The sequence below is a fragment of the Cryptomeria japonica genome, chromosome 7, assembly GCF_030272615.1.
Source record: "Cryptomeria japonica chromosome 7, Sugi_1.0, whole genome shotgun sequence".
In the NCBI taxonomy this organism is placed as follows: Eukaryota; Viridiplantae; Streptophyta; class Pinopsida; order Cupressales; family Cupressaceae; genus Cryptomeria; species Cryptomeria japonica.
The window spans coordinates 23,576,922-23,604,425 of NC_081411.1; the positions used below are offsets into that span (position 1 = coordinate 23,576,922).

Sequence of the window (27,504 nt, forward strand, 5' to 3'; positions counted from 1 at the left end):
ATTTTAGCAGAGGCATGCTGTCGGATTGTCTCCAACCCTCACTGACAAAACTGAAATTCATTTTACTATAACCTTGTTTATTTGAATAATAATATTTTAGTGTGTTATTGTTGCTGAGTTTTTTCCATAAAGATACCCCAAGATAAACAATGTGGCATATTCATATACTACTGGCTTTACATTTGCATTGCTTCTCTAATAATTTCCTTCCAAAATCAAAGTAATATAAACTTATGAATAACCTCAACACATTTTCTAACAACCTCAAATAATATTGTGGATTCTCCAATTTTAATATTGTAAAATCAAATATTTCGAAGCATGTCAAACATCTGTAAGTACTATACTAGCCTTTGAGTTATGACTTCCAGATTGACAAAAGTTATTTAATTTTTCCCAAAGACCTAAGTTGGATAAACCCCGATTTGTATGACCTAAATTCCCACCAGGCCTTGCCAATCCAAGCAAAACGCCTGAAGCTTGTGAACGCAAAATTAAGAGTCCAGAATCCCTACAAAACAATTAACTCCTCGCACCTACACCTTGACTAAATCTCCTAATCACGCGAGTAATCCATATTTGACAGAGGCATCGGACACTCATTTACTATTATTAGCAGCAGGGGTTCTAACATCCATATCATTTTCTCAACGTCATTTAAACACAGTTGCAAATCTGTGAACTAGTCATTATCACATTACAGTTTAACTAAATTAATTAACTCAGTCTTGTAAGTTAATCCACATTTCAAAAAATCAGACACCCATGCACCCTATGAAAATGAAAATTCAGAATCATCTATAATGCCTTTCAATTCTTGGACGTTGACAAAAAAACATATCTGTGTATTCCCCACTGCTTCAGCCTGTGTAGTAAAGTCTATTTTCTGCTGTTTTCTTTCTTTCCTTGAAAGCTTTTAGAAATTATCAAGAACGCCAGATCATCTATGGCTTTTCCCATATTTTCCTAAATCAGTCCGAGGACATCTCAATGTACATTTTGCTGGTACTCATTTGCCATCTGAATTACCCGGTAAAGAATTAAAATTTTATCTTCAGCTATATTTAAGGTGACCAATCAGGGAATCTAGATTGGCATGAAAAATGCAGCATTATTCAACATAAAATTTATCATCAGCAAAATTCCATTTAAGTGGTTAGAAATAGATAAACAAGCCCTTTCAGATATTGAACTATTTCAGACCCCCCTAGTTTGGAGCTGCCAAAGACCCGATCAACAAAAGTAATGGGCACCTGCATGCAAACAATCCAGATAATGTTAGTCATGTCAGAGTAAGGGCCAGAGTATTTGAGGAAACTGTTACCCAATAAGACAACATGCAGAATGTTGTGTAAGAAGCAAAACCTAAGAATATCATACATCAATGCTACACAAGATTTTCATGGCTAAACCATATGAGCAAATGTAACTGTATGGTAATTTGAACTGGTATAAGTATCCTTGCAAGGACACAATACCTCTTCAATGTTGTAATGTTTTCCTGAAGCCCGAACGATCATCTCCATCTGAAAAACATATCCTTTACTGACACAGGTCTTAATAACTTCATCAAGTACAGGTTTCCTGTAAAGACTGTAAAATAGCAGCAAAAATAGATATGATCAAAGTCAGGTACCCATTAGTTTCAAAAGGTTGCATAGATGTTCAAGACAAATCATCAAAGACATTACATACCGAAATGAACCAGTTAAATCAGAAACGCCTAGCCATAAGAGTGTTTGTGCAAGCACATTTGCCCCCCGGCTTGTTAGTTTACGCATGAGATTCCAACCATGTACACCTCCTCCTTTTACATAGCGTGTCCCAGTAACAATATCAGCACCAGTCTCTATCTGCTTTCTGAAACAAAATATTTTCTTTAAATGAACAGAAATAAAGAAAGCAAAGATAAACACCCAGAAGCACATGACATAAAATCATCCATAACTCAAATTCTTAACTTGACATACATAATAGACCCAGAAAGGAAGTATAACAGAAAATCGGCAAAATACTAAAAAGATACCAATGAACTGAAATTTGCACAGCTAGATTGCTAGAGAGTCAGAAAGGTTGTGGTTTGTTAGCTTATCATCCACTACATAACAATCATGTGCAATGATTGTAAACTCATTAAGCGTCACAGACATACAAAACAGAGAAATCAAAATTCCAATGCATACAAACCTAAACCAAGTTTGCCCTGCCGTGGTCTCAGTAGCTGTAACAAAACGCAGCCATGGGGAAAAAGAAAAGAAAAGCATTAGTTTTGATTTTTGAAGACTTGAGAAGCCAAAATGTAAATCAAACTGCTTTTAAGCTGATGGCAACTGCAATAATCAAGGTTAGGAATCACACTATGCGGTCTCCCCCATAAACTTTTTGCAACTGTTGCACAACTTCTTGAGTACCATCAGGACTCGCATCATCAATGACAATAATCTCAAAATTGATGCCACTGCAGAAATGAAAAGAATCAAGATATTACACTCCCACTTTGAAGATGGTAAAAGTGAATTCATGAAAAGTAATACAGCAAACTCACAGGTCAATTAATCACACTACATATTAAACATCAGTTGCAATTTTGGGTTATCCTTGTCTTCTTTTGTTCAGCTTATTTATAACAGCTGGGATACTCCAGATATCCAAATATTACAAACAATACGTACAATTTATTTCTTTGGAAAACACTATAATTATGAAGGGGAAATTCTGGGAAACACATATTTTGACAATTTTTAGAAGGATTACAAACAAAAGAAACTCTAACTTGTAAAGTATATAATTCTGAAATACTGTTCTTTTTCTCCAAATCAAGAGACAGCTTCAGCAATGAAGTGGGAAAGAAAACGGAGCTGGTACTTTTTTCTCCTGGTAGCTTCCCTTTGTGTGCAAAGAGGCTTATTATATTTGTCTTATAAAAAAGGATTTTCAGCATATAGATATTGTAGAATCTTGTTAGAATTTCAAATAGTTTTTCCCAAAATTTCAAATACTTTTTTTCCTTAAATGATAATCAGATACAGGTATACATTGAGGAATTGCATAGAATATTATAATTTTCTTGTAAATGTCTGTGGAAAATGAAATAATTTACATTTCAATATAGAATGGTCAATTAAGTCCCTGGAGCTAGAATATTCAAATACAAGATCGAAATTATGAATTTGAATGCATAACATAATTTTCATATTAGCTAAGTTCAGTCATATCTATCAGAATCTAAAAGCCTTCTGTCTGACAGAGAAGATGTCTTCAGATGTCTGTCGGAGACACCCTTTGCCCCCTATGCCACAAACCAAAAGAAAACAAGCAAAAAAATATCATGCAGATGCACAAAACCATATGAACAAACATAAATTGACATTATATTCACATATTTAAAATAAAACAAAAACGTTGCAAAGAAAAAATAGTGCAGACTTTTCATAAAATGACAGCAAAATTAAAATAGAGTTTTTGCACGTCTAGGTTGGAGACATTTAAACAAAATTTGTGAAAATGTTTTTTAGTACCTGTTGATGTGTGTTTTATGCACATAACATTTCAGAATAAAATACCAAGGTAATTTTCCCTCTCTTGAACAAAATCGCCTCAGATGCTAAGGATAAGACCAACTAAAATGATTCCAAGGTTTCTATATGTCAGGTCTTGACGAGTGGGTAACTCAATGGTTGATGTGAATTGCTGTGTTCACTTGGGGACTTACACAAATGTTCGGATCAATCTTCTTTGGTCATAAAATATGGAATAGATGTGCTGACAACTTAGGGTATGGCAATGTAGCTCCGGATTTAGTTCTTTCAAAACTTACTAAGAAAGGGGGGAAAAGGAGTAGGGTTCGGGAAATCTATTCTAATCCTACGAATGTAGGAAATGATGACCAAAATTAGGCAGAATCAAACTAGGCAAGGTCTCACAAACAGGTATTGACACGAGCTTGGTGCAGTCATCTAAAGTTACTTATAGATTTTCAAACTATTACCATCAAACATTGACACCATCCAAGTTGATGCTTGTCAAGGGACGCATAATAATCGAAGTTAAGCTTGCAATAAATTTTCAGTTGACCACACAAGGCGTACTTACCAACGACAAGAGGCTAGTGGTATGGATTAATGATTCCACACAAATATACTCAACAAATCTTCCACTCAATCTAAAAAACATAAAAACAAATTCTAATCTAACTTGGAGGAATTGAGAACCATGAATGCAAAACAACATTTGAAGATCAAAATCACCAACAATTGAACAATGATTTAGATTCAAATAGCTGCAGCATATACCAACAATTTTACAAAAACTCTCTTACAAATGAGAGACAATGGGGTATTGTTGTGACCTTTTCACACATCGCCCCATTGCTAACGGGGACCCCCTCTTTTCCTGCTTTCTACCAGTGAACCACGGGGACGCGTCCCCCCCATTTTTGGGCGCGTCCCCCCGTCAGAGACGTCTCGGGGACGCGGGAACGGGGACCCGCCGTCCCGCCACCGCCACCCAAACTCCGCCGGGACGGGGAGACGTCCCCGACGCGGAGACGTCTGGGCCTCTCCTGGGGGACGTCTGGGCGTCTCCGTGGGAGACGCCTGGGCGTCCCCCCGTCCCTCGAGAGACGCCCAGACGTCTCTCGAGGGACGGGGGGACGCCCAGGCGTCTCCCGCGTTCGCACGGGATAAAAAGCGCAGTTTTCATTTTTTTTTTAAGTTTTTATGACATGTGCTTTTTGGGGGGGGGTTAAGGGGTAACCCTAATTGGACGTGGGCCCCACCCCACCCCCCAAAACAACACAAAAACATGTTTAGTTTGGATTTCACTCTCATTATGCAAAACTGATTTTTTTTCCAGCAGCTTGAAGAGGAGGAACAGCTTGAAGAAGATTGATTGAAGGGGTGAGAAAAGTGACTACAAGTGTGATAGGAGCTAGAAGAAGCAAGAAGAAGAGGAAGAAGAAGATTCTTCTACATTTTGGAGAGATTTTTCAAGCACAAGGTAGGGTTTTTCAACTTCTTATTTTTTTTTTGTTTTACTTTCTGATTTTCATTGTTCTATGTCATTTTTGGTTTTTTTAATTTTTTTTCCCTATTCATCTTAAGACTCAAAATGAGGTTTGATGTTGAATCTTGAGGGCAAAATGATTCATCATTTTGCCCTCAAGATTCAACATCAAATCTCATTTTGAGATGAATAGGAAAAAAAATTTAAAAATTTAAAAATATATTGTTAAACAAGGCTGATTTTATTTTTATTTTTATTTTTATTTTGTGAAATGCAGTGTCAATTTGAAAATTTCACAATGAGCTCCCAAGGCACGAGTGAAGATAACATGGAAATCCATTCTCATAGTGAGAATGATTCAGAATATGAACCTGAAAATGAGGGGGGTGACCATGGGGCTGATCCTGGAGCCCAATCTAGTTCTATGGCAAGTGCAGCAGCTAGTACAGGTTGCCCTTCAGAGTTGTTGGCACCATATGCTAGGGGTCATTTTGATCCTAAGTCTCCTCTAAAACAGTTTGCTTCACAAATATCAGTACAAGGCACTGCATCACATTCAAGTGGGGGAACAAGGAAGTGGAAGTGCAATATTTGTGACAGAGAATGGTTCGGTAGCATTAGCAGGGTGAATGCACACTTTCTATTTTGGAGAGGAAAAGGCGTGAAACATTGTAAGTTTTTGGAGGAACCCAAAAATATACAGTACAGAATTGAGTTTAACAGGCTTTGGGGGGTTCCAGATGACACAAATATTTCAATGCCTACTACTTTGTCTGCTAGGGCATCACTTCACGACAGCCAGAATGTGCCAGTGCCACATACTTATCATGCTTCGCAGGCGGGAGGAATGATGTTTGGATCTCCATCTACTTCCACTTCTACTGCTGCCAGGACTGGGAAACGTAAGTTGCATACACCACAGAGCAACCCCATTGCTGATATGTTTAATGTGCAGTTGAGAGATGAGATAGATGAATCCATTGGCAATTTCTTATTTGCCAATGGCATTCCATTTCATGTTTCACGGTCTCCTTATTAAAGGAAGATGATAGATATGGTGGCCAAGGGAGGACCATCTTATGTGCCACCAGGGGAGACGAAAATGAGGACCTCGATCTTGGATAAAAGCTATTCCAAGATCAATATTTTGATGGAGAAGATGAAGGCATGTTGGGTGGCATTGGGGTGCAGCATAGTTATGGATGGGTGGACGAACATTAGCCATCGTCCACTCATCAACATCATGGTCACATGTGCAGAGGGCCCATACTTCCTTAAGAGCAGTTGATTGTACAGGGCATCGTAAAGATGCTGATTTCCAGTTTCAGGTCCTCAGGGAGGCTATTGAGGAGGTTGGGCCACAAAATGTGGTCCAAGTAGTGACAGATGCAGCATATGTGTGTAGAGCAGCAGGGACACTCGTTGAGGCAGCCTATAGACACATTTGGTGGACCCCATGTTGTGTGCATGCCATGAACAATGCACTCAAGGACATGGGGAAGATTGACTGGATTAGAGGAGTGGTCACCGATGCGAGAGATGTGCAGATGTTTATCTGCAACCACCACATTTCACATGCACTCTTCAGGACCTTCGCGAAGGAGGAGTTCTTGAAACCAGTTGAGACTAGATATGCATCCTATTTCATTCTCTTGGAGAGAATGATTGAGTTGCAAGAGGCATTGCAACTCATGGTTATGACTAATGAGTGGAATAGGTGGGCTGAGGCCAAGACAGAGCAGGGGAGAAGGGTGAAGGAGATAGTGAAGAGTGATGTGTTTTGGACTGATACGAAATACATTGTCTCCATCATTTCTCCAGTATTCCAGGTGATCAGATATGGGGATGGGGATGCACCTAACCTTGGAGAGGTGTATGAGTGCATTGACTCTATGCTTGGCCAGATGAGGGCTGCTGTGCGAGTGAAGGACCCCTCTCTAGCATTCTACAATGAGCAAATCCAGCCTATCATTCAGAATAGATGGGACAAGTTGAACACTCCTTTGCATATGGCTGCCTTTGCCTTGAATCCTAAGTGGTACAAGGCTAGACCGGGTAGAACGACACCGATTGAGGATGATGAGGTGAAGGCAGGTTAGTTAGGTGCATAGAGAAGATGTTTGATTCCAGAGATGCCGGCACAATACGCACTGAGTGGGGAAGATTTGCCACTCTTAGAGGTTATTCAGATGCAGCAAAGATGGATATAGACATTATGGCACGGGAGGACCCACTTTTGTGGTGGAAATGTCATGGCCCGAAATCTTTGACCACCACTCTAGCCATCCGTCTGCTATCCCAGGTTTCCAGTTCTTCAGCTGCTGAGAGGAACTAGTCTACATATAGCTTCATCCACTCTCTTAAGAGGAACAGACTTACCTCTAAGAGAGCAGAGAAGCTTGTGGCTGTACACAGTGCTTTGCGTCTCATTGACCGCAAGACACTTATGTACAAGGAGAGTCCAGCGGCACGATGGGATGTAGAGCCAGAGGAGCCTTCACAGATTGATGAGGATGATCCTACCACTTCAGATGCAGGGCTAGTTGGTGTGAGCTTGAGGGACCTTGATCCTCAGGAGTCCAGCAGTTCCAGTGAGGAGGAGTTTGCAAATGATTAGAGGCCTCCATTAGCTACAGTTTGAGTTTTCACTTTTCAGTTTTGTCATTTTGTATTTGACTCGTCTCTTTTGTAATGCTATTGCTACACGTATTTGTATTTGGCTACTCATTGTAATGATGAATCATGTAATCATCTTTATTATTATAGACTTTGCAATGGCATCAGATATTCATATTTTTCGTTTTCCTTTTTCGATATTCATATGATAGAAATGAGAAATCTCCAATTTGACAATTTCATTTGTCAAATTTTATTTACTTTTAGTTTTAGCAATTAGCAATTAGTTACGTATCACTAATCTAAGTAATCTTGGTATTTCCTATAGTTTCATTTGAAATCTAATTCTTATACTGTTATACTGTTATACATCTTTTCAAAACTAGTTTTTCAAGTACTATATGTATATATATGAGCACCACCACCCCGCCACCCCCCCGCCGCCGTCCCCCCGCCATCCCCCCGCCGTCCCCAAATTTAGGCCCTTGGTCCCCCGTCCCCGAGACGCGTCCCCCTCGTCCCCCCGTCCCGAACGCCCGTGGAACACTGCTTTCTACGTTGTTAGGTTAGGGTTTTGGCTGCTTAGTGGGCAATTTTGTGTTTCTCATGCCCGAGTCTTGGAGTTTTGATCATGCCTAGTACCGTTTAGGGTTTTTGAGGTTATAGGATCAAGCACGTGAAAATTGAAATTTCTAAATGATCCTAGTTTGTCTAAGTGTTGACCCTTTTGGAGCGTTAACGTGTTTTTAATGTCCTCATCGGTGATTTTAAGTGCTAAGGAGTTTTCAGACCTTTTGGAGTTGTTTTCTCGCTCCTAGAGAATTATTCAAGTTGATTTCGCACTTTGTCCCAATGGATTTCCTTGTGTTACGCTCCAATTTTGATAAATTTACCTAAGTCCAAATGAGTTTTATTGAAATTTGAAGTTTCTAAGTGATTCTAAGTGGAAAAATTATCATTTTCCGGATGAAAACCCATATTCTAAGGGTTAAAAGGTCAAAATTTCATACTAGAGGTGCTTTTCCCCTCATAGTCCTAACTACCCATGGTTTTCCCCTCTTAGAATCCACACTGGACATGGATTTCAGGGGAAATCCATACTTGCTCCATTTTTCCACCACTGTGAATCCATACTAGGGTCATTTTTCCCTTGGAAGCAATACAATTTGACTAAGTGTCGGGATTTATCCTGACTACCCACGTTTTTCCACCAGGGAGGTATGGATAGGTTGCGGATGACATTTGCATTGATTCCACACCTGGGTCGATTTTCCACTGAGGTCGTTTTTCCACCAGAGGGGTATTTTTGTGTGATGACTTAATTTTAAGTGGAATTTTTCATTCCACACTTATATCGATTTTCCCCTAGCCCCATTTTTATGCACATTTGATGATTTTGAGTCCCGATTTTCATCCAAACTAGGATCGATTTTCCCCTAAGGGGATATTTGATGATTTTTAAGTGATTTTGTAAGGATAAATCCTTACTAGGATCGATTTTCCCCAATTTGGCCCATTTTTTATTTAAATTGAAATATTTTAATAAGAGAGCCTCGTTTTAATTGTTTTTTAATAAAGCAACAATTATTTGATAAATTAAAAAATCAATTAAATGATTTGCAATGAGCATTTAATGTTTTCAACCTTCTAGAGGCGAATCAGTTTTTACCCAAGCAAGTATAAGAGCAAGTGTTTTATCCCACATTGCTTGTGTGGTAAAGTTGATGATGAAAGCAAGTTTAAAGGGAGTCGTCCAAAATTATTTTATTATTTGAATTTGCCAAGTGTGTTTGTGCAAGAGCAATTTTCTCCATAGTTGGCGATTTTGGAGCAAGTGTTCAAGTAAAGTGATTGATTGAAGACTCTTCTTGCTGCCATTTTTTCCCATTGCCATTCCATTTTCCAGCTAGGCGACATGATTGGTGGCTGCCGTTGTTGATTAAGTGCCACAATTTTTGGTGAAGATAGCGATTTTGTGCAAGGGCGATTTTTGTGTTTGGAGCTTCTACCTCCAACTTGGACGATTTTTATTAATGTCGCCATCCTTGTTTGCTGTTCTCAGACCTAAGTTGGCAGATTTGGAGGCCATTGATGACATTTTCAGACTTGTGTGAGGTGACGCCATAGCTGGAAAATTTCGATTTTGGTTTAGTGTCATAGTTTGGTGGATCCCTTCACACTTGGTGGCTACCATTGTTCCTACTTGCTGAGGTTACTGCAGATCTGAATTCTGAAGCCATTGCTTCAGCTAGTTCGATCTCCATTGTTGGCTAATCATCAATTTTCAGACCTAACTTTTATTGCCCAGCCAACCACAACTATAGCGATTTGCATTTGGGGACATTTTGGAGACATTTTGGGATCATTTTCAGACCATTGGAGGGCTGTCTCAACTCTGCAACTTTGTTATTGGCTGCTTGTCCTCAGAAACTTATCTTTTACCAACCATATCAATGCTCCCAAGTTTGATTGTTTTCATCATCAAGACTGATTTTTATCAAATTTGTGCATATTTTTGAATGATTGCAACTTGTTTTAAGAGGTTTATTCATATAGTTGCAGGTTGTCTTCAGATTTGTGACCTCCATTGTTGACTGCGGAAGGTGTCTTCAGACATAATTTTTTGTGAAAACACAACCTTTCACACCTTTCCCTAGTCACTCTTAATCCGGTATACTCCTTTGCACTATAATTTACGTGAAATTTCTAAGTATAAGGAGGTGTTGATTTCATGAGGGTTTCATACCCTAATCTTGTCAAATTTTGTATTTAAATTGTTAAGATCTACCTAGAGTGTGGACTATTTTCCTCACTTCATACCCTAATTAGCCTAAATCATTAAAAAGTCAAGAATTCTATTAAGAATGTTATATTTTTCCTAAGTTCCAACTTCAAGCTTCGTACAGGTGCGATGTCGAAGTCCGGATTTAAGGAAAGAAGAGAACAACAGAAGATACTGGAGACTGGATTCTATCCAGAATCCAAGATGTCATCCAGATGGAAGGAGATTACGGATACAAACATGCATTTCTTGAGCCTGAACCTAATGCGACAGCGGATGTTTGGAGTCAGAAATCGGATTCCTTCCCCAGCATATGTAAACATTATGAAGAGTGGTATTTTTCAAGCCGCTGGATTTCCACAATCCATACAATGCAGTGAGCTTATCCTAGAGTGTGCACGATGTTATGATCCTCGCTCACGAATGATCAAGACTCCTAAGGGCGTTGTCATTGCCTACATTGTTGAGGATGCGATTGCTAAAGTGTTTGAAATCCAACATGGAGCAGATATGAAGAATGCAACAAAAGATGAATATGAAGAGCGGTACACGAAGAAGATGGATGCGTGTAAAAATATAATAAACAAAGAGCGGTTGATCGAGCCTAGGCTCCATCATTCCAAGGCTCCCAAGACACTCATGTGCACAACCTTCAAAGAGGAATATAGTGACTTAGTATTCCTGCTTAACAGAGTGATGGGGATGCCGCAGGGTGCAATATACGATGGATGGATGTTCTACTTCATCTAGGATTGTCTTAGAGGGACCTTGATAAATTGGTCTAGAATCATAAGTGACAATCTGGACTTTCAGCTGAGGAATGTAGAGCGGTCCAACTTATTCGCCATGACTTCCTACTTGGTGTACCCACTTGCACGGTTTGTTTCATACAAAGGATTGATATGCAGAGGTGAAGTCGGGAATAGGCAAGGACAATTCAGGAGTCGTGAGTGCTATCCCTAGCTAAACATGTATAGAATTGAAGACTATAAGAGAGTGAATGGCGTATTCACAATGTACGTCACGCGGATGCTACAAGGCAAAATCCACAAGAGGTTGTCCAAGGAGGCAACAGAGCTAATAGAGAAATATGGATCGTGGTATATTCAGTTTCCCACTTTCATGTACCTTAGGATTCATGGATTTCAATCCGAACCCTACAGGCTTCCTAGGTATCCTTCCGACAGAATGATCTTGTTGGAAGTGGTGAGACAGCTTCTAGAGTTTGATTCCATTCAGAGAGAGAAGCATAAGACAGGCATGACATTCCCTATTTCCGTTGAGAAGACGTTGGAGGTTTGCCAGTCTGCCTTAGTTGCTAGCACTGCGAGTGAGGAGCTTGCATTCTATCGATTTGCAACCTTCAAGAAAAGAGAAAGATTTGATCCAAATAAGAAAGTTGGAAGGATCAATGGAGAGAAGTCCATCCACAAGGTAGACATAGAAGATTATTGGGCTAACTTGATGGACGAGCAGGCAATGAAGAAACAAATGTGATCCAGAATGTCAGTGGATTTCATGAGGAAGTGTGAACTTTTCCTCATTCCTGATCAGGTGTTAGATTACAAGGATCATACGCATCCACAGTATGAAAATGAAATGAAGAAGACAATCTTATTGCCTAATTGGTCAAAATCAGAAGAGATTGATTTGAATGTATTGATGAAAGAGGTCTTGAGTTTCTCCCGTACATGGGTAGATATTCAGATGAATAAGTTAGTTGATATGGGTGTTTCCTTCACTTATGAAAAGATGAAGCCGGAAGAATCTACTTCCGAAGATGATCGGAGGGCTATCAATGATGTCAAGATTCATGCAGATGAAGAGAATCAAGATCCCAAGAGAAGGAAAAACATGCCAAGAGGAGTCAAGGCCAGAGGGAAGAAGATTGAGGAGGTCAAGAAGAAGAAACAAAAGACTATCATTCCTTCACCTATCATTCCTTCACCACCTCTCAGTGTCTCATCAATTAAGGAAATTGAAATAATAGAACAGAATAAGGAAACCCAGCGATGTTCCAAGTTTCCAACACGGTGATACTACCAGAGAATATTCAGGAGATACATGCCACAACGACATCTGCTCCACCAAATGAGAGTGATGATCGATCGGGGACTCAGGATCCCCTACTATCCTTTTGGAGGTTAGTTTGGGAAATGAGATATATGATTTGACCAGGAGTAATCCTGATGATGATGATGATGTTATCTCGGCATTGAGAGGACTTGATCAAGATATGTGTCTCGATGATGGTATGGAGATGGCCCCTATTCCTGATTGGCTAATGAAAAGTATGGAAAAAAGCAAGAAAATGATAGAGGTACAGCCTATTGATAACATTGATGACTACCTAGCTAGGAGCAATAAGGAGAAAGAACCTAAGAGAGCTGAGATTTTGTCGCACATAGCTAGAGATGAGACAAGAATGCGGATTGCACAGATGGTTGTTCCTATTGGAGGTGTGACGGCAAACATTGCTACTCCTATGGATTTCCATATTACTTCAGTTGACCTTGGTCGTAGTACAAGAGAGCAAGAGTTTCAGGAGGTTGGTGATAACCTTAAGGCGATCAGCACAAGGTTAGATAGAGAAATTGAAGAGAAGGAGAAGTATAGAGAAGAGAATATCAGACTTAGAGAGTATATTACGGGGATAAAGCGTGAGAATCCCACCCTTATTTCCCCTATTGCGGTTGATAATGGACTACATTCACGCTATGAGGCAACGAGAGATGCACTCTCAAAGGTGGAGAAGTGGATTGAGAGTGCAAGAAAAAAGGCAGATAATTTCCTTACTCAGTTTGTCCAGGCATATGATAGGACAACAGGGCTCATGTTTAGAATCCAGTATTTGGAGGGAGTTTGGGAAGAATTCCGGCCTATTCAGGAAAAGACTATTCCACGGCTCAAAGCTTTGAAGAAGATTCCCAAGTCCACATTGATCAGCAAGAGCATTGTGCACAGTGGAGACAGGTATGATTTCCATGGCTAGTATTGTTCATTGGCCGTGAAAAAATCAACTTATGAGAACGCCCGGTTGAGTTGTATAGAGATGGAAGGATTGATTCAGGACATTCAGTTGAAGATCCTTGCCTCAATTGAGGAGTTATTGGGTGTTGATGTTAGTGATGCTAGTGGTTTACACTTAGCCAAATTAAGAACAAGATGATTCATGTTCATAGTTCGCAGAAGCTCACGCCAAATTGGGAGAACACTTTGGACGCTTGCTCGGATTCACTGGACGTGATTGATTTGCAACAGGATACCTTGCCTAGCATTTCCATGGAGGAGTTAGATTCTGTATTGGCTAAATGCTTGGAGTATGCTAGTATAGAGAGAGATGCAGGGAGAAATCTTCTAGAAGATTCCATATTTGATGACTAGGTATCTTTTTATTGGGCAATATGTTGGTGGCACCATTTTTTATGTAAACCCTAATTAGGGCAATTCTAGGGTTTTGTTGGCATGATCTTGGCCCTTGATTTAGTTTTAATCTTAGCCGTTTATTTTGTAAGAGACTCTATATATACCTCCTTGTCTCTCATTGTAAGAGAGTTTTTGTAGAATTGTTGGTATATGCTGCAGCTATTTGAATCTAAATCATTGTTCAATTGTTGATGATTTTGCTCTTCAAATGTTGTCTTTGCATTCATGGTTCTCAATTCCTCCGAGTTAGATTAGAGTTTTAGATTAGAATTTGTTTTCATGTTTATTAGATTGAATGAAAGATTTATTGAATATATTTGTGTGGAATCCTTAATCCATACCACTAGCCTCTTGCCGATGGTAAGTGCGCCTTGTGTGGTCAACTGGAAATTTGAGAAAGATTAACTTCAACTATTACACATCCCTTGATAAGCATCAACTTGAATGGTGTCAATGTTTGATGGTGATAGTCTGAAAATCCTTGAGTATACCTTAGACGATTTCACTAAGCTTGTGTCAATACCTGCTTGTGAGACCCTACCTAGTTTGATTCCACTAAATTTGTTCATCATTTCCTACATTCCTAGGCCTAGAATAGATTTCCTGAACCCTATTCCTTTTGCCCATTTTTTTTTGTAACTAAGTCCAGAACTACATTGCTAAATCTTAAGTTGTCAGCATACCTATTCTACCTATTTCACGATCAAAGAAGATAATCCTAACATTTGTGTAAGTCCACAAGTGAACACAAGAGTTCACATTGACCATTGAGCTACCCACTCGTCAAGACTTGACATGTAGAAACCTTGGAATCATTTTAGTTGATCTTACCCTTAGCATCAGAGGTAATTTTGTTCAAGAGAGCATAAATTACTTTGGTATTTTATTCTGAAATGTTATGTGCATAAAACACACATCAATAGGTATATATATAGTCTCATACAAAATGGATGGCCAAGATTAAAACTAAATCAAGGGCCAAGATCATGCCAACAAAACCCTAGAATTGCCTTAATTAGGGTTTACATCAAAAATGGTGCCACCAACATATGGCCCAATAAAAAAATACCTAGTCATCAAATAAAGAATCTTCTAGAAGATTCCTCCCTACATCTCTCTCTCTCCTAGCATACTCCAAGAATCTAGCCAATACAGAATCTAACTCCTCCATGGAAATGTTAGGTAAGGTATTGTTGTGACATATTCACACATCGCCCCATTGCAAATGGGGACCCCTACTTTTTGCTTTCTAGGGTTAGTTTTCTTTGCTTAGTTGTTTGGTCTTGGCTTTTAACCTTTGCATTGGAGAGTTGTCGGAGAGATCATTAGGATAGCAAGGTCTGCTTGAGTTGAGGTGGGTCAATTGGTGGTCCAGGTCAGGGTCTCTTTGACAGCCTTCTCTAGGTCAGGCCTTGCTCTTGTTTCTAGGTTAAGTCTTGATTGAGTTTGAGGAAGTCCTTCTATCCTGCTAGGAGTCTTGCCTTTTGAGACCTATGTCTTTGAGTTAAGAAAGTGAATGAAGGTTTGTTAGTGAGTATCATCAAGGATTTTCCCTTTGAGGATTTGAGATTGGTCCAGTTGATGAATGATGAGGTTCTAGGCATTGATTGATGTAAAACTGACCTATTTATCCTTGGAAAACGCCTAATGATCAAGTCTAGACTTGATAATTTGGAGAAAGGTCAAGAATTTGAGCATTTTAGGAAATTTCACTCTTAACCCTTCCAAAGGCTCTAGAGCGAATTTCCTTAGATTCCTCTCTTTCTCCCAATCTAGACCTCAAAGCTTTCTCCTACGTCTTGACTGAGTGAGGAATGGTCTATTTATGCCTTGTGAGCAAGTTGGAACGAGATGGGATGAGGAAATTGAATCTAAAACATGAATTTTGCTCCTGACCCTTCCAAAGCATCCAGAGCGAAATCCTTAGGACCTAATTTGTCATCAAAAGCATTGATTTGACATCACCTTGAAGGCAAATGGACTTGATTAAGATGATGGAAGGACCCAAAAGCCAAGTCTAAGAGCAAAGTTGAGGGGAAAATGAAGAAATTGAGCCTAAAACATGAATTTCGCTCCTAACCCTTCCAAAGGGTCCAGAGCAAAATTCCTAGATAAGTCCTGTCCCTCCAAAGGTACCTAAGCGAAATTGTTAAAATGCACTTTTCATTCAACATTTTTTACTAGGCACTTCCTTAAAGTGGTTTGTTGGTGTGTCCTAAGGTGAGAGCAATGTGATTAAGGGTGAAGTTTAAGTGTTTGGATGGTATCTAAGGCAAATTCCTCAAATTCGCTCCTGACCCTTCCAAAGGGTCCAAAGCGAATTTCTTTACATCTCCCTTCTTGGTCCTAGTTTGCCTCATAAACCTTATCCCTATGGTGTGATTGAAAGAGTATTGATGTGTGCAACAAAGTGAGGTGATGGAAAGTGAAGGATTTGAGCATAATTGCAAATTTCGCTCTTGACCCTTCCAAAGGGTCCAAAGCGAAATTTGTCTACGCCCCTGACCCTCTCAAAGGGTCCGGGGCAAAATTTTCCAAATGACCTAATTCCTCACTAGGAACATTGAATGATGGTCATGCATGGTAGGGAAAAGGATCAAACATCAAGCTTAAAGAAAAGCTAAGTAAGAAACCACATGAATTGAGCCAAAAAGAGCAAATTCACTCCTGACCCTTCCAAAGGGTCCAGAGCGAATTTCTTCATGAAGAATTATCCCTTGCTCCAACCTTTGAATTAATCCATTCCTAAAGCATTCTTGAAGGCAAAACACTTGTTTTTGATGAGGAAAAGTTGAAAATGAAGTCAATGATAGAAAATTGAGCCTAAAACATCAATTTCGCTCCTGACCCTTCCAAAGGGTCCAGAACGAAATTCTTAAAAAACCTTTTTTCCTCACCAAAAGCATTGAGTGGACACCACTTTGAGAGCGAGTTGGCTCGTGTATGATAAGATAAGGGGAAATGGACAAGTCCTAGGCAAGTTGAATGAGAATTGAGCCTAAAAATGCAAATTTCGCTCCTGACCCTTCCAAAGGGTCCAGAGCGAAATTCCTAGAAAGACTCTTTATTTTGCCTAATGCACTAAAAGAACCTTGTTTTAAGATAAATTGATGGCAAATTGACTTGATCATGGTAACAGGAGGTTTGATAAGACAAGTTTAAGGTGATTAAAGGGAAAAAAGAAGTGTGAAATGAGCTTAAGGAAGAATTTCGCTCCTGACCCTTCCAAAAGGTCCAGAGCGAAATTTCTTAAACCCCTATTTATTCCTTGTTTGAAGACCAAGATCTTTGTTCCTATGACGTGGTTGAGAGAGGGTTGATATATTCTTGCCTTAAGAAGTGAATGAAAGTGAAGGAAATGATGGATTTGAGGTTAAAACACAAAATTCGCTCCTGACCCTTCCGAAGGGTCCAGAGCGAATTTTCAAAGAATCCTCCCTTTTGCTTCAAATTTGGACTAATTTTGTGCCTTGGAGCCTTAGCTAGGATGTCATCATGCCTTGGAAGCAATTGAGGGGTGAAAAGGTGGAGGATTTGGGCCTAAAATGCAAATTTCACTCCTGACCCTTCCAAAGGGTCCAAAGCGAAATCCATAGGATAGCCTAATTTCTTGCCAAAAACGTTGAAATGGACATCACTTTGAGGGTAGATTGGCTTGATAGTATGGGGGGAGGACCCAAAGGCCTAGACTAGGAGCAAAGTTCAAGAAAATGATGAAAGGTTGAGTGCAAATGCAAATTTCGCTCCTGACCCTTCCAAAGGGTCCAGAGCGAAATTCATTAAACCTCTATTTTGCTCCCTGTTGAGACCAAGATCTTGATTCCTAAGGCATGGTTGGGAAAGGATTGATGTGTACCTGCCTTGAAAAGTGATTTGAGACAAAGAGGTGATGAAATTTGAGCTAAAATACCAATTTCACTCCTGACCCTTCCAAAGGGTCCAGAGCAAAATTCCTAGGATCTAATGTTTTGCCTAGGCCCTTGAGCGAAACCTATCCCTAAGCAATTTTGGAAGCGAATGATTTGATCTTGATAAGATAAGGTTGAGAAATGAATTTTTATATAGGAAAATTATGCAAAATGCAAGATTTCGCTCTTGACCCTTCCAAAGGGTCCAGAGCGAAATTAATTCTAATGCCTTTTTTAAGATAAGAAGAATTACTTTATGTCACCTACCCCAAGAATTACCATCCCATACCAGATTTCTGATGTAATGCTCAGTCACTGTATGCTCATTTATATCAGAACTGTTCTTCTTCCATCCTGTTCCCGTTTCAGACTATTGTATCTTAATTTCTTCTTACATCTTCTCAAGGGGGCGAGTTTGAAAGGATATGTCCATTTGCAAGGGATGGCAACACTTAATTTATGTGCACTTTTCATATCAAACTTGGGCGCTGTTGACGTGTATTTTGTACACCATCATACACAGAATAAAATACCTAAAGTCATCTTATCCTCTCTTGAATAAAGCCTCTGATTGCTGAAGATATCGCGAAAAAGGATCAATCAGGATGACTCCAAGGTTCTTTAATGTAGGGTCTCTACGTGTGGATAAGCTCGCTGTGGTATGATGTGATTTGCTGGAATCACAAGGGGACTTATGATTGAACTTCCGATCTGCTTTGCTGGAACACAGGCTCTTACTAGCTTAGATTTGAAAAATGGAAAAAGGATAAGGGCGAAGAGAGGATCTAATCCTAATACTAAGAATGTAGAAGCAATGATTGATCTTTGATGAAACTCTAACTAGGTCTTGTTTTGACATCAATGGACCATCTCCACAAGGCTAGTGCGATCTTCTAAGGGAAGCTTTATGATGTTCAAATCATCACTGTAGGCATAGACACCATCAAGTTGATGCATATCAATGAAGAAGCGACAAATTGAAATTGAGCTTAAGCTGAACGATTCCAGTTGACTACACAAGGCAAGTCTGCAATCAACAAACTGCTAGTAGTATGGATATACGAATTCCACCATCAATCAATCACATTTCCTCCATTCATCTAATCATCTACCATCTAGGATTGAAGACTCAACAAGAAACCATGCAAATTGCAAGAAACGACACACTTCACCATTACTTCAATGAAAATGGAGTTTGTTTACAATCAATGGCAACAATTTCTTGCCTTGTCCTCCTATTCTACTCTAATTGTTATTCTATCAATTTCTAACTACTCTCTATCTACTAACTGCCTTCAACTATTTCTATATTATCTCTAATTATCTTTACAAAATGAAATGTCAGGGCTTATATAGTGCCCACAATACAATTCGATGGCTTAGATCAATTTGAGATCAATGGCCAAGATTTTACAATGAAAACCCTAATTAGGGTTTGTTACAACCATTACATAACATTTAATGCTTGGCCAATGATAAAATTGTATTGCTTGGACACATGTCCTCTTTAGAAAAATCGACCAATGGATAGCCGGGGTAGGTACATCGAAGTTTGTGCCACCTTCCATGAGTTAAGTACATTGAATCTGGACATGCTGAGGTGGACCTCACTGATTGGAGACGTGATGACTAGGATGCCACCTCGTCTGACACTTGTAACTTGGTAAATATTCAACTTGATGTTGTTGAGAAGCTTGCTTTGATTAATTCATCTGGAACTATTTTCTTCTTCAACGAACCCTTGTTCTAACTCCATGTGTCCTTAATGTGCAGGATGATGATGTACCTCGCCTTGGAACGTTGGATTGAAAGAGGTCGCCCCTATCCTGGCTTGATTGTCCCGACGAAGACTGTCCTTGATCCGGCTTGATTTTCCTTGATGAGATCTCCATTTGATGCCTACACAACATTTCAAAATTAGTAACATGATTTTGCAATGAATAGCATAGATTAATTTTAGGAAACCTCATGATAAGTCCTTGAATTATCATTTCCTAAAAAAAACGATTGGGCTACTGGAATTCAAAATTTCAAAACTATGACGATCAACGATCAAAATCAAAACAATAAATCAATATCGCCATACCTTTCTCGAGAGCTAACTCTAGAATGCAAAATGAAGAAAATCGCCTAGGCAAAATTTGAAATTAGATGACTTTGACGTGATCTCCAATGTCCTTGGCAAGTTTGCTCAAATGGAAATTAAGGTTCGCACCTCCTTTGATAATGCTTGTGCCTTCCTATTGATAAGACTCGCATCTTGAACACAATTCGCACCTCCTCTTGAATGATAATTTCGCACTTCCTTTGTACATTCCAAATCGCATATGAGAGATGATAAATGATGATGTGAAAATGAAATAAACACCTCCCTTTATAGGCACTCACCTTCATATTGATCCTAGGCCGACTTTGGTGAATAAGGCAAATGTAAAATAAACTTAAAGGCCGACCCTTTGTAAAATGAAACAAATTTTAAATCAAGTACCCCATTTTATTTATAATTAATTAATTTAATGCCTATAATTTTAAATAAACTCGATTTTTAAAAGGCAAAAATTAATTAATAAAGACCCATACGCTAATGTTAAATGCTAACTTTAATTGGATTTCAAATTTATCGATTTTTTCCTAGCATTTAATAAAATCTAAAGAGTGTTTTAGCGCCAAATTTGGAAGAGGTAAGGGCACAAACCTATCGCTCTGGTCCCTGACTGAGGGACTGGAGCGAATTATCACCTTGATCTTAATTCTTCTTGCTTTTATGTTCAAAACCTCCATTTTCACGTTGAAACCGGCATGTTTGTCAAAAAACTCGAGCTTGATCGTCTTGATTTGGTGGATGAATGCCCTCTAAGGTGGATATCGCCCTGGTCCCTTGGTGAGGGACAGGAGCGAACTTCATGCTCTGGCCAACATTTGCTATCTCTCAAGTTTTACTCCTTGTTCATCACCTTGCAAATGATATCCTTGATCTTGCGAACCTTGACTTTGACGTGATCTTGAAGGAAAACGAATGATTTAATGAAAATCGCCCTAGTCCCTTGATGAGGGACAGGAGCGATATAGCTTCCTTGTTCAAATTGATAGTCTTTTGACGCTTGAAACCTTTGCATATCATCTTCTTAAGATACCTTGGACCCTTTGTGACCTTGTACAACCTTGACTTGGCGTGAATTTTGAATGAATTGGCAAATATAGTAAATATCGCCCTGGTCCCTTGGAGAGGGACAGGAGCGAACTTCAATGTCCTGAGCTCATGCTTGCTTTCATTAACTTGCCATTGCTTTCATCGTGTAAAATGAAGTCTTTTGATCCCCCTTGGTCACTTGAAATTTGATAACCCTTCAAAACTTAGGCCCTCATAGGAATTTCGCTCTGGTCCCTGCCTGAGGGACAGGAGCGAACTGGGACATTTGGTGTAATTCCTTCAATATTGGCGACTTTTGATACTTGGTTCTTCATTGAGATGCTTCAATACATCCTTGCCACCTTTAACCTTGACTTGGAGTGGTTTGAACTTGGAGGAAAGGCAACATAACTAAGATATCGCCCTGGTCCCTGGCTGAGGGACAGGAGCGAATTGGATGTTTTAGGCTCCATCACACTTTGTTAACTCCAAAATTTATCTTCAACGGATCCATTACACCATCATTGCTTGCCTCGAACCTAAAACTTGCTTGATCTTTGCCCACAACATGCCTTATAAGGAATTTCGCTCTGGTCCCTGGGAGAGGGACGGGAGCTACACTGAACTTCGCCCTGGTCCCTGACTGAGGGACAGGAGCGATTTTGCATTTTTGGTCCATTTTTCCTCATGTTCGCGTCTTCAAATTATATTCAACTGATGAAATGTATCTCCTTTGATCTTCTCAATTCGCGAAATCGTTCAAATCTTTCAAGGACAAGGAAATTTTGGATTTCAAGCTCCGGTCCTTCAGTGAGGGACAGGAGCGATTTTTGTCCTCCAGGCCCAAATGCTTCACTTTTCACCATAAAATGTCTTTGCTAGGGAAGATATCATCCTGCCTCATGCTATGAATAAAAGTTAATGTCCAAAAAAAAGTCCAAAATTGTGCATATAAAGAAAATCGCTCTGGTCCTTCAGTGAGGGACAGGAGCGAATTTGACCTTCTAGGCAAAAACTTCATCATTTCATTGTTTTTGATCAAGTCTGGATGCTCTATCATGCTCATTTCGTCCTTCACCATGCCTTTGATGTCTCAATTCGTCCAAACAAGGTCAGGAATGGCTCAAATAAGTATTTTCGCTCTGGTCCCTTGGTGAGGGACAGGAGCGCTTCGCCTTGGTCCTCCTAGGAGGGACAGGAGCGAAATTCGCTCTAGATCCTCAGTGAAGGACAGGAGCGAAATTTGACTTTTGGAACTCTCTATCAGGATAATTTTTATGGAATATAACATTTAAGTATAAGTTATATTCCATATATACTTTCAGGATGTTTGAGAGTGGTTTCAGACCTCCAGGAGTTATATTGCAAAATCTAGTTTTTGGAGGTTTTTTCAGTTTCCAGACTTAGTCAAATTTCAGGATCAGGACATTCCAGACTTAGCCAAATTTCAGGATCAGGATCTCACTCAAGCCGGACTTGCTTATCCATGTGATCCCCTTGGCGATACTCAAAATGCAAAGGCTAACTAACAAAACCCTAAAAAACCTAAAGAACAAACCCTAAAAAGCAAAAAAAGCAAGGGTCCCCATTTGCAATGGGGCGATGTGTGAAAACGTCACAACAGGCGCTCAAATGAAAAGGGGTCGGCCCCTTATTTAAATTATATATTTGCAAATTAAATCATCAAAATAATGATGCTAATACTTACTTACAAGGTCAGCCCTTAATTAATTTTGTCTTGCTATTAATTACTTTGCCTCCTTAAGAATTTATCTCAAGCAATCAAGACTAGGTCGGCCAACATTGTTTTTACTTATTTTTATCAAGCCTAAGTATTTACATAAGGGAGTCGGCCAGATATGAGAAAATTGGTAATGTCCCCTTCCAACCAGTGATCACTCCTGGTGGAGGATAGCCTATTTAGGAGACCCGTAGGCTATTTTTGGCAGAATTAAGGTTTCCATCTTCCGAGAGGATTTTGAGTGGGAAGCAATTGGAATTTGCGATTTTTGATTGTGGAGTTTTTTTGGGTTTTCAAAGAGCTTCGCAGTGGTGGTACATGCATCGTGTTCAATTGAGGTTTGCATACTTACTATTTTTAGTAAGTAGGGTCAAAATAGCACATTTTTATGGGGTTTTTAGGAGTTTACCAACAGTATGACATGCAACTTCATCTGACTATTCTTTAGTGGATTTGCTATTTTTACTAAGTAACAGTTGATCTCGGTTTGTGCCTGTTGTGACGTTTTCACACATCGCCCCATTGCAAATGGGGACCCATGTTTTTTTTGCTCGTTTTGCTCGTTTTCGCTTTGCTTTTTTAGGGTTTTGTTAGTTTGTTAGTTGTCTGGATTTAGGGTCAAGCCTTAGGGTTTTAATTATCGTCTTTTCGGACCAAAATCCAGTCAGTTTTGAGAGCTTTTTGAATTTCCTTTTCTAGAATGCAAATTTTGAATGCAATGAATTCGCCAAAATGGTCTAATTTTCAATTGGAATGTTCATGCAGAGCTTAAACTTGTCTAAGTGTTGACCGTCAATGTGAATTTTTGTCCGATTGAATATTTTGACCAAATTTTAACTTTTTTGAATTTTGATCCTGGGCATTGGAATTGATTTGTTTTCGCCGCGTGAAGTGATAAAATGTGAAAAATCTTGTTATTTTGGCCTGTAGGAGCAAAATCGCTCCTGTCCCTCAGTGAAGGACGGGAGCTCAATTTCAAATATCTCATCATCCTTGCAGAGTCCAAACAAATTTTACGTTTGAAGTGATGGAGAACGGCGAGATCTTTCCATTGAATATAAATTGAAGATTTTCATGAGCACAGAAATACCTCCAGGAGGAAAATCGCTCCTGTCCCTCAGTGAAGGACCGGAGCTACAATTCAAATTTCGTCTTGTCCTTGCAAGATTTTGAAAGCTTAATGATTTGAGGACGTCCAAGGGAAGATACTTTGCCAAATGAATATAATTTGAGATGCAAAAACGAAGGAGAATGACCTATATTGACCAAATCGCTCCTGTCCCTCTCCAAGGGACCAGGGCGAGGTACCTTGTAGCTCTCGTCCCTCTCCCAGGGACCAGAGCGATTTCCTTCATTATGCAAAATCCAGACAAAGGTCAAGGCAAGTTTACGTTCAAAAACAAGGAAAAACATGAGATAAATGCGTTGAATATAAATTGAAGATTTTTGGGACGTCCAAAACAGTGCTAATTGCCTAAATCGCTCCTGTCCCTCAGTGAAGGACCGGAGCTACAAATCCAATTTTGCTTTGTCCTTGCAAGATTTTAACGTCTTGACGATGTGAGAAGGTCCAAAGAGGTACATTTTATCAAATGAATATAACTTGAAGTGCTGTCGGGGAGATCAACAGGGTAGCAAGTCCGGCGTGAGTGAGGTCCTGATCCTGAAATTTGGCTAAGTCTGGAATGTCCTGACCCTGAAATTTGACTAAGTCTGGAAACTGAAAAAACCTCCAAAAACTAGATTTTGCAATATAACTCCTGGAGGTCTGAAACCACTCTCAAACATCCTGAAAGTATATATGGAATATAACTTAAAGTATAAGAACATACTTAAATGTTATATTCCATTAAAATTGTCCTGATCGAGAGTGCGAAAAGTCAAATTTCGCTCGTGTCCTTCTCCAAGGGTCCAGAGCGAAAAGCGCTCCTGTCCCTCTCCAAGGGACCAAGGCGAATCGCTCGTGTCCCTCACCAAGGGTCCAGAGCGAAAATGCTTAGTTGAGCCATTCCTGACCTTGTTTGGACGAATCGAGACATCAAAGGCATGGTGAAGGACGAAATGAGCATGATAGAACATCCAGACTTGATCAAAAACAAGGAAATGATGAAGTTTTGCCTAGAGGGTCAAATTCGCTCCTGTCCCTCACTGAAGGACCAGAGCGAAGTTCTTCATAAGGTACGATCTGGGCAAAGATTAAGCAAATTTTATGTTCGAAGGCAAGAAAGGAGGTCAATCGAACCCGTTGAAGACAAATTGAAGATTATCAAACGTCAACAAAGGACCAAAATGCTTAAGTTCGCTCCTGTCCCTCAGGAAGGGACCAGAGCGATTTTTGTTGTAGATGATTTTCTCGCCAAATTTCAACCGATCTCAAGGCATGATTGAATGAAAGGAGGCATTGCGAATCCGTTGAATATAATTTTCGAAGGTGATGAAGTGAAATGAGGCCCATAAGAGCAAAATCGCTCCTGTCCCTCTCCAAGGGACCAGAGCGATGAGGTACGTCCCTTTCATTTTTATAATTTTGGCGCCAAATAAACATTTCAAATTTTCCTTAAATGCTAAGTTCGATAAAATTGAAAATCTAATTTAATTAGCATTTAATATGGCGTTTGACATTTATTAATTATTTTGCCTTTATTAAAAATCGAAATTTATTAATTAAAAATAAAGGCATTTAATAATTAATTATTAATTTAATAAAAATCAAAAGGGAGCGCTTGGGTTTATTTTGTCAAGGTCGGCCTTTATTATTTATTTAAAAATCGTTTTAATTGCTATATTTTGCAAAAAGTCGGCCTAAGGTCAATATGAAGGTGAGCGCCTATAAAGGAAGGTGTTTATTTCATTTTCACATCATCATTTAGCATCTCTCATATGCAACTTGGAGAAGGCAAAAGAGGAGCGAATTTCATACAAAGGAAGGGCGAAATTATCATTCAAGAAGAGGAGCGAATTCAATCAAAGGTGGTGCGAAACTACTATCCAAAGGAGAGGCGAACTTGAAGTTTCAAGTTAGGCGAACTTGCCAAGGACATTGAGGAACACATCAAAGATTCCAAGGGTGGCGAATTAATAAAGAGGAACGTTCTTTTGAAGATCACATCAAGATCATCTTATTTCAAATTTTGCCTAGGCAATTTTTATTCATTTTGCATTTTAGAGTTAAGCTCTCAAGTAAGGTATGGCAAGATCTCTTGTTTTAATTTCGAATTTTGATCGTCATTACCTTAATTTTGAATTTTGAAATTTTGTTTTTCCTTAGCTCAATCGTTTTTAGGAAATGATTAATAAAGGACTTATCATTAAGTTTCCTAAAAAATTGCTCTCTAATTTATGTTATGTATTGCAAAATCATGGTACTAATTTTGAAATGTTGTGTAGGCATCAAATGGAGGTCTCTTCAAGGAAAATCAAGCCGGATCAAGGACGGTCTTCGCCAGGACGGTCTTCGCCAGGACGATCAAGCCAAGACATGGGCGACCTCTTTCAATCCAGCGTTCCAAGGCGAGGTACATCGTCATCCTGCACATCAAGGACAAAAGGAGTTAGAACAAGAGTTAATTAAAGATAGCCTCTCAACGACATCAAATTGAATATCTAGCAAGCTACAAGTGTCAAATGAGGTGGCGTCCTAGTCATCATTTCTCCAATCAATGAAGTCCATCTCAGCATGTCCAGATCCAATGTACTTAACTCATGGAAGGTGGCACAAACTCCGATGTACCTACCTCGGCTATCCATTGGTCGATTTTTCTAGAAAGGACATGTGTCCAAGCAATACAATTTTATCATTGGTCAAACATTAAATGTTATGTAATGGTTGTAACAAACCCTAATTAGGGTTTTCATTGTAAAATCTTGGCCATTGATCTTGAATTGATCTAAGCCATCAAATTGTATTGTGGGCACTATATAAGCCCAGGCATTTCATTTTGTAAAAAAGTTAATTTTAGATGATTAGAGAGAGAGTTGTAAATAGTTGGAAGAGTTAGAATATAGTTGATAGAGTAGCAATTAGAGTAGAATAGGAGGACAAGGCAAGAAATTGTTGCCATTGATTGTAAACAAACTCCATTTTCATTGAAGTAATGGTGAAATATGTCGTTTTCTTGCAATTTGCATGGTTTCTTGTTGAGTCTTCAATCTTAGATGGTAGATAATTAGATGAATGGAGGAAATGTGCTTGATTGATGGTGAAATTCATATATCCATACTACTAGCAATTTGTTGATTGCAAATTTGCCTTGTGTAGTCGACTGGAATCGTTTAGCTTAAGCTCAATTTCAATTTGTCGCCTCTTCATTGATATGCATCAACTTGGATGGTATCTATGCCTGCGGTGATGATTTGAACATCATAAAGCTCCCTTAGAAGATCGCACTAGTCTTGTGTAGATGTTCCATTGATGTCAAAACAAGACCTAGTTAGAGTTTTGTCAAAGATCAATCATTGCTCCTACATTCTTAGTATTAGGATTAGATCCTCTCTTCGCCCTTGTCCTTTTTTTCATTTTTCAAGTCTAAGTTAGTAAGAGCCCGTGTCCAGCAAAGCAGATCGGAAGTTCAATCATCACATGTAAGTCCCCTTGTGATTCCAGCAAATCACATCATACCACGAAGAGCTTATCCACATGTAGAGACCCTACCAAAAGGAACCTTGGAGTCCATCTAACTGATCCTTTTTGCAGATCTTCAGCAGTTAGAGACTATTTTCTCAAGAGAGGATAAGATGCCTGTCGGTATTTTATTCTGTGTATGATTGTGTACAAAATACACGTCAACAGTGCCCTAACGGAGTTGGGAGCCACTTACTATTTTTAGTGAGTGTGACTTTTTAGGGTTTCAATCAAGCCAGGCAGCACCAGCTATTTTTGGCTGTTTTGTGGGATGAC

The 27,504-nt window shown here is 39.3% G+C and overlaps 1 protein-coding gene across 1 annotated transcript in view; it reads right to left on the minus strand.

Moving 5' to 3' along the window:
* Window positions 1-775: 775 nt before the first annotated feature.
* LOC131035320 (dolichol-phosphate mannosyltransferase subunit 1) overlaps window positions 776-27,504 on the minus strand; it is a 70,176-nt gene continuing 43,447 nt past the window's right edge. The window contains 5 exon segments of the mRNA XM_059208037.1: window positions 776-1,253; window positions 1,479-1,593; window positions 1,696-1,947; window positions 2,184-2,221; window positions 2,359-2,458. Of these exon segments, the coding sequence (XP_059064020.1) occupies window positions 1,149-1,253; window positions 1,479-1,593; window positions 1,696-1,947; window positions 2,184-2,221; window positions 2,359-2,458 (610 nt within the window). The 3' untranslated portion in view covers window positions 776-1,148.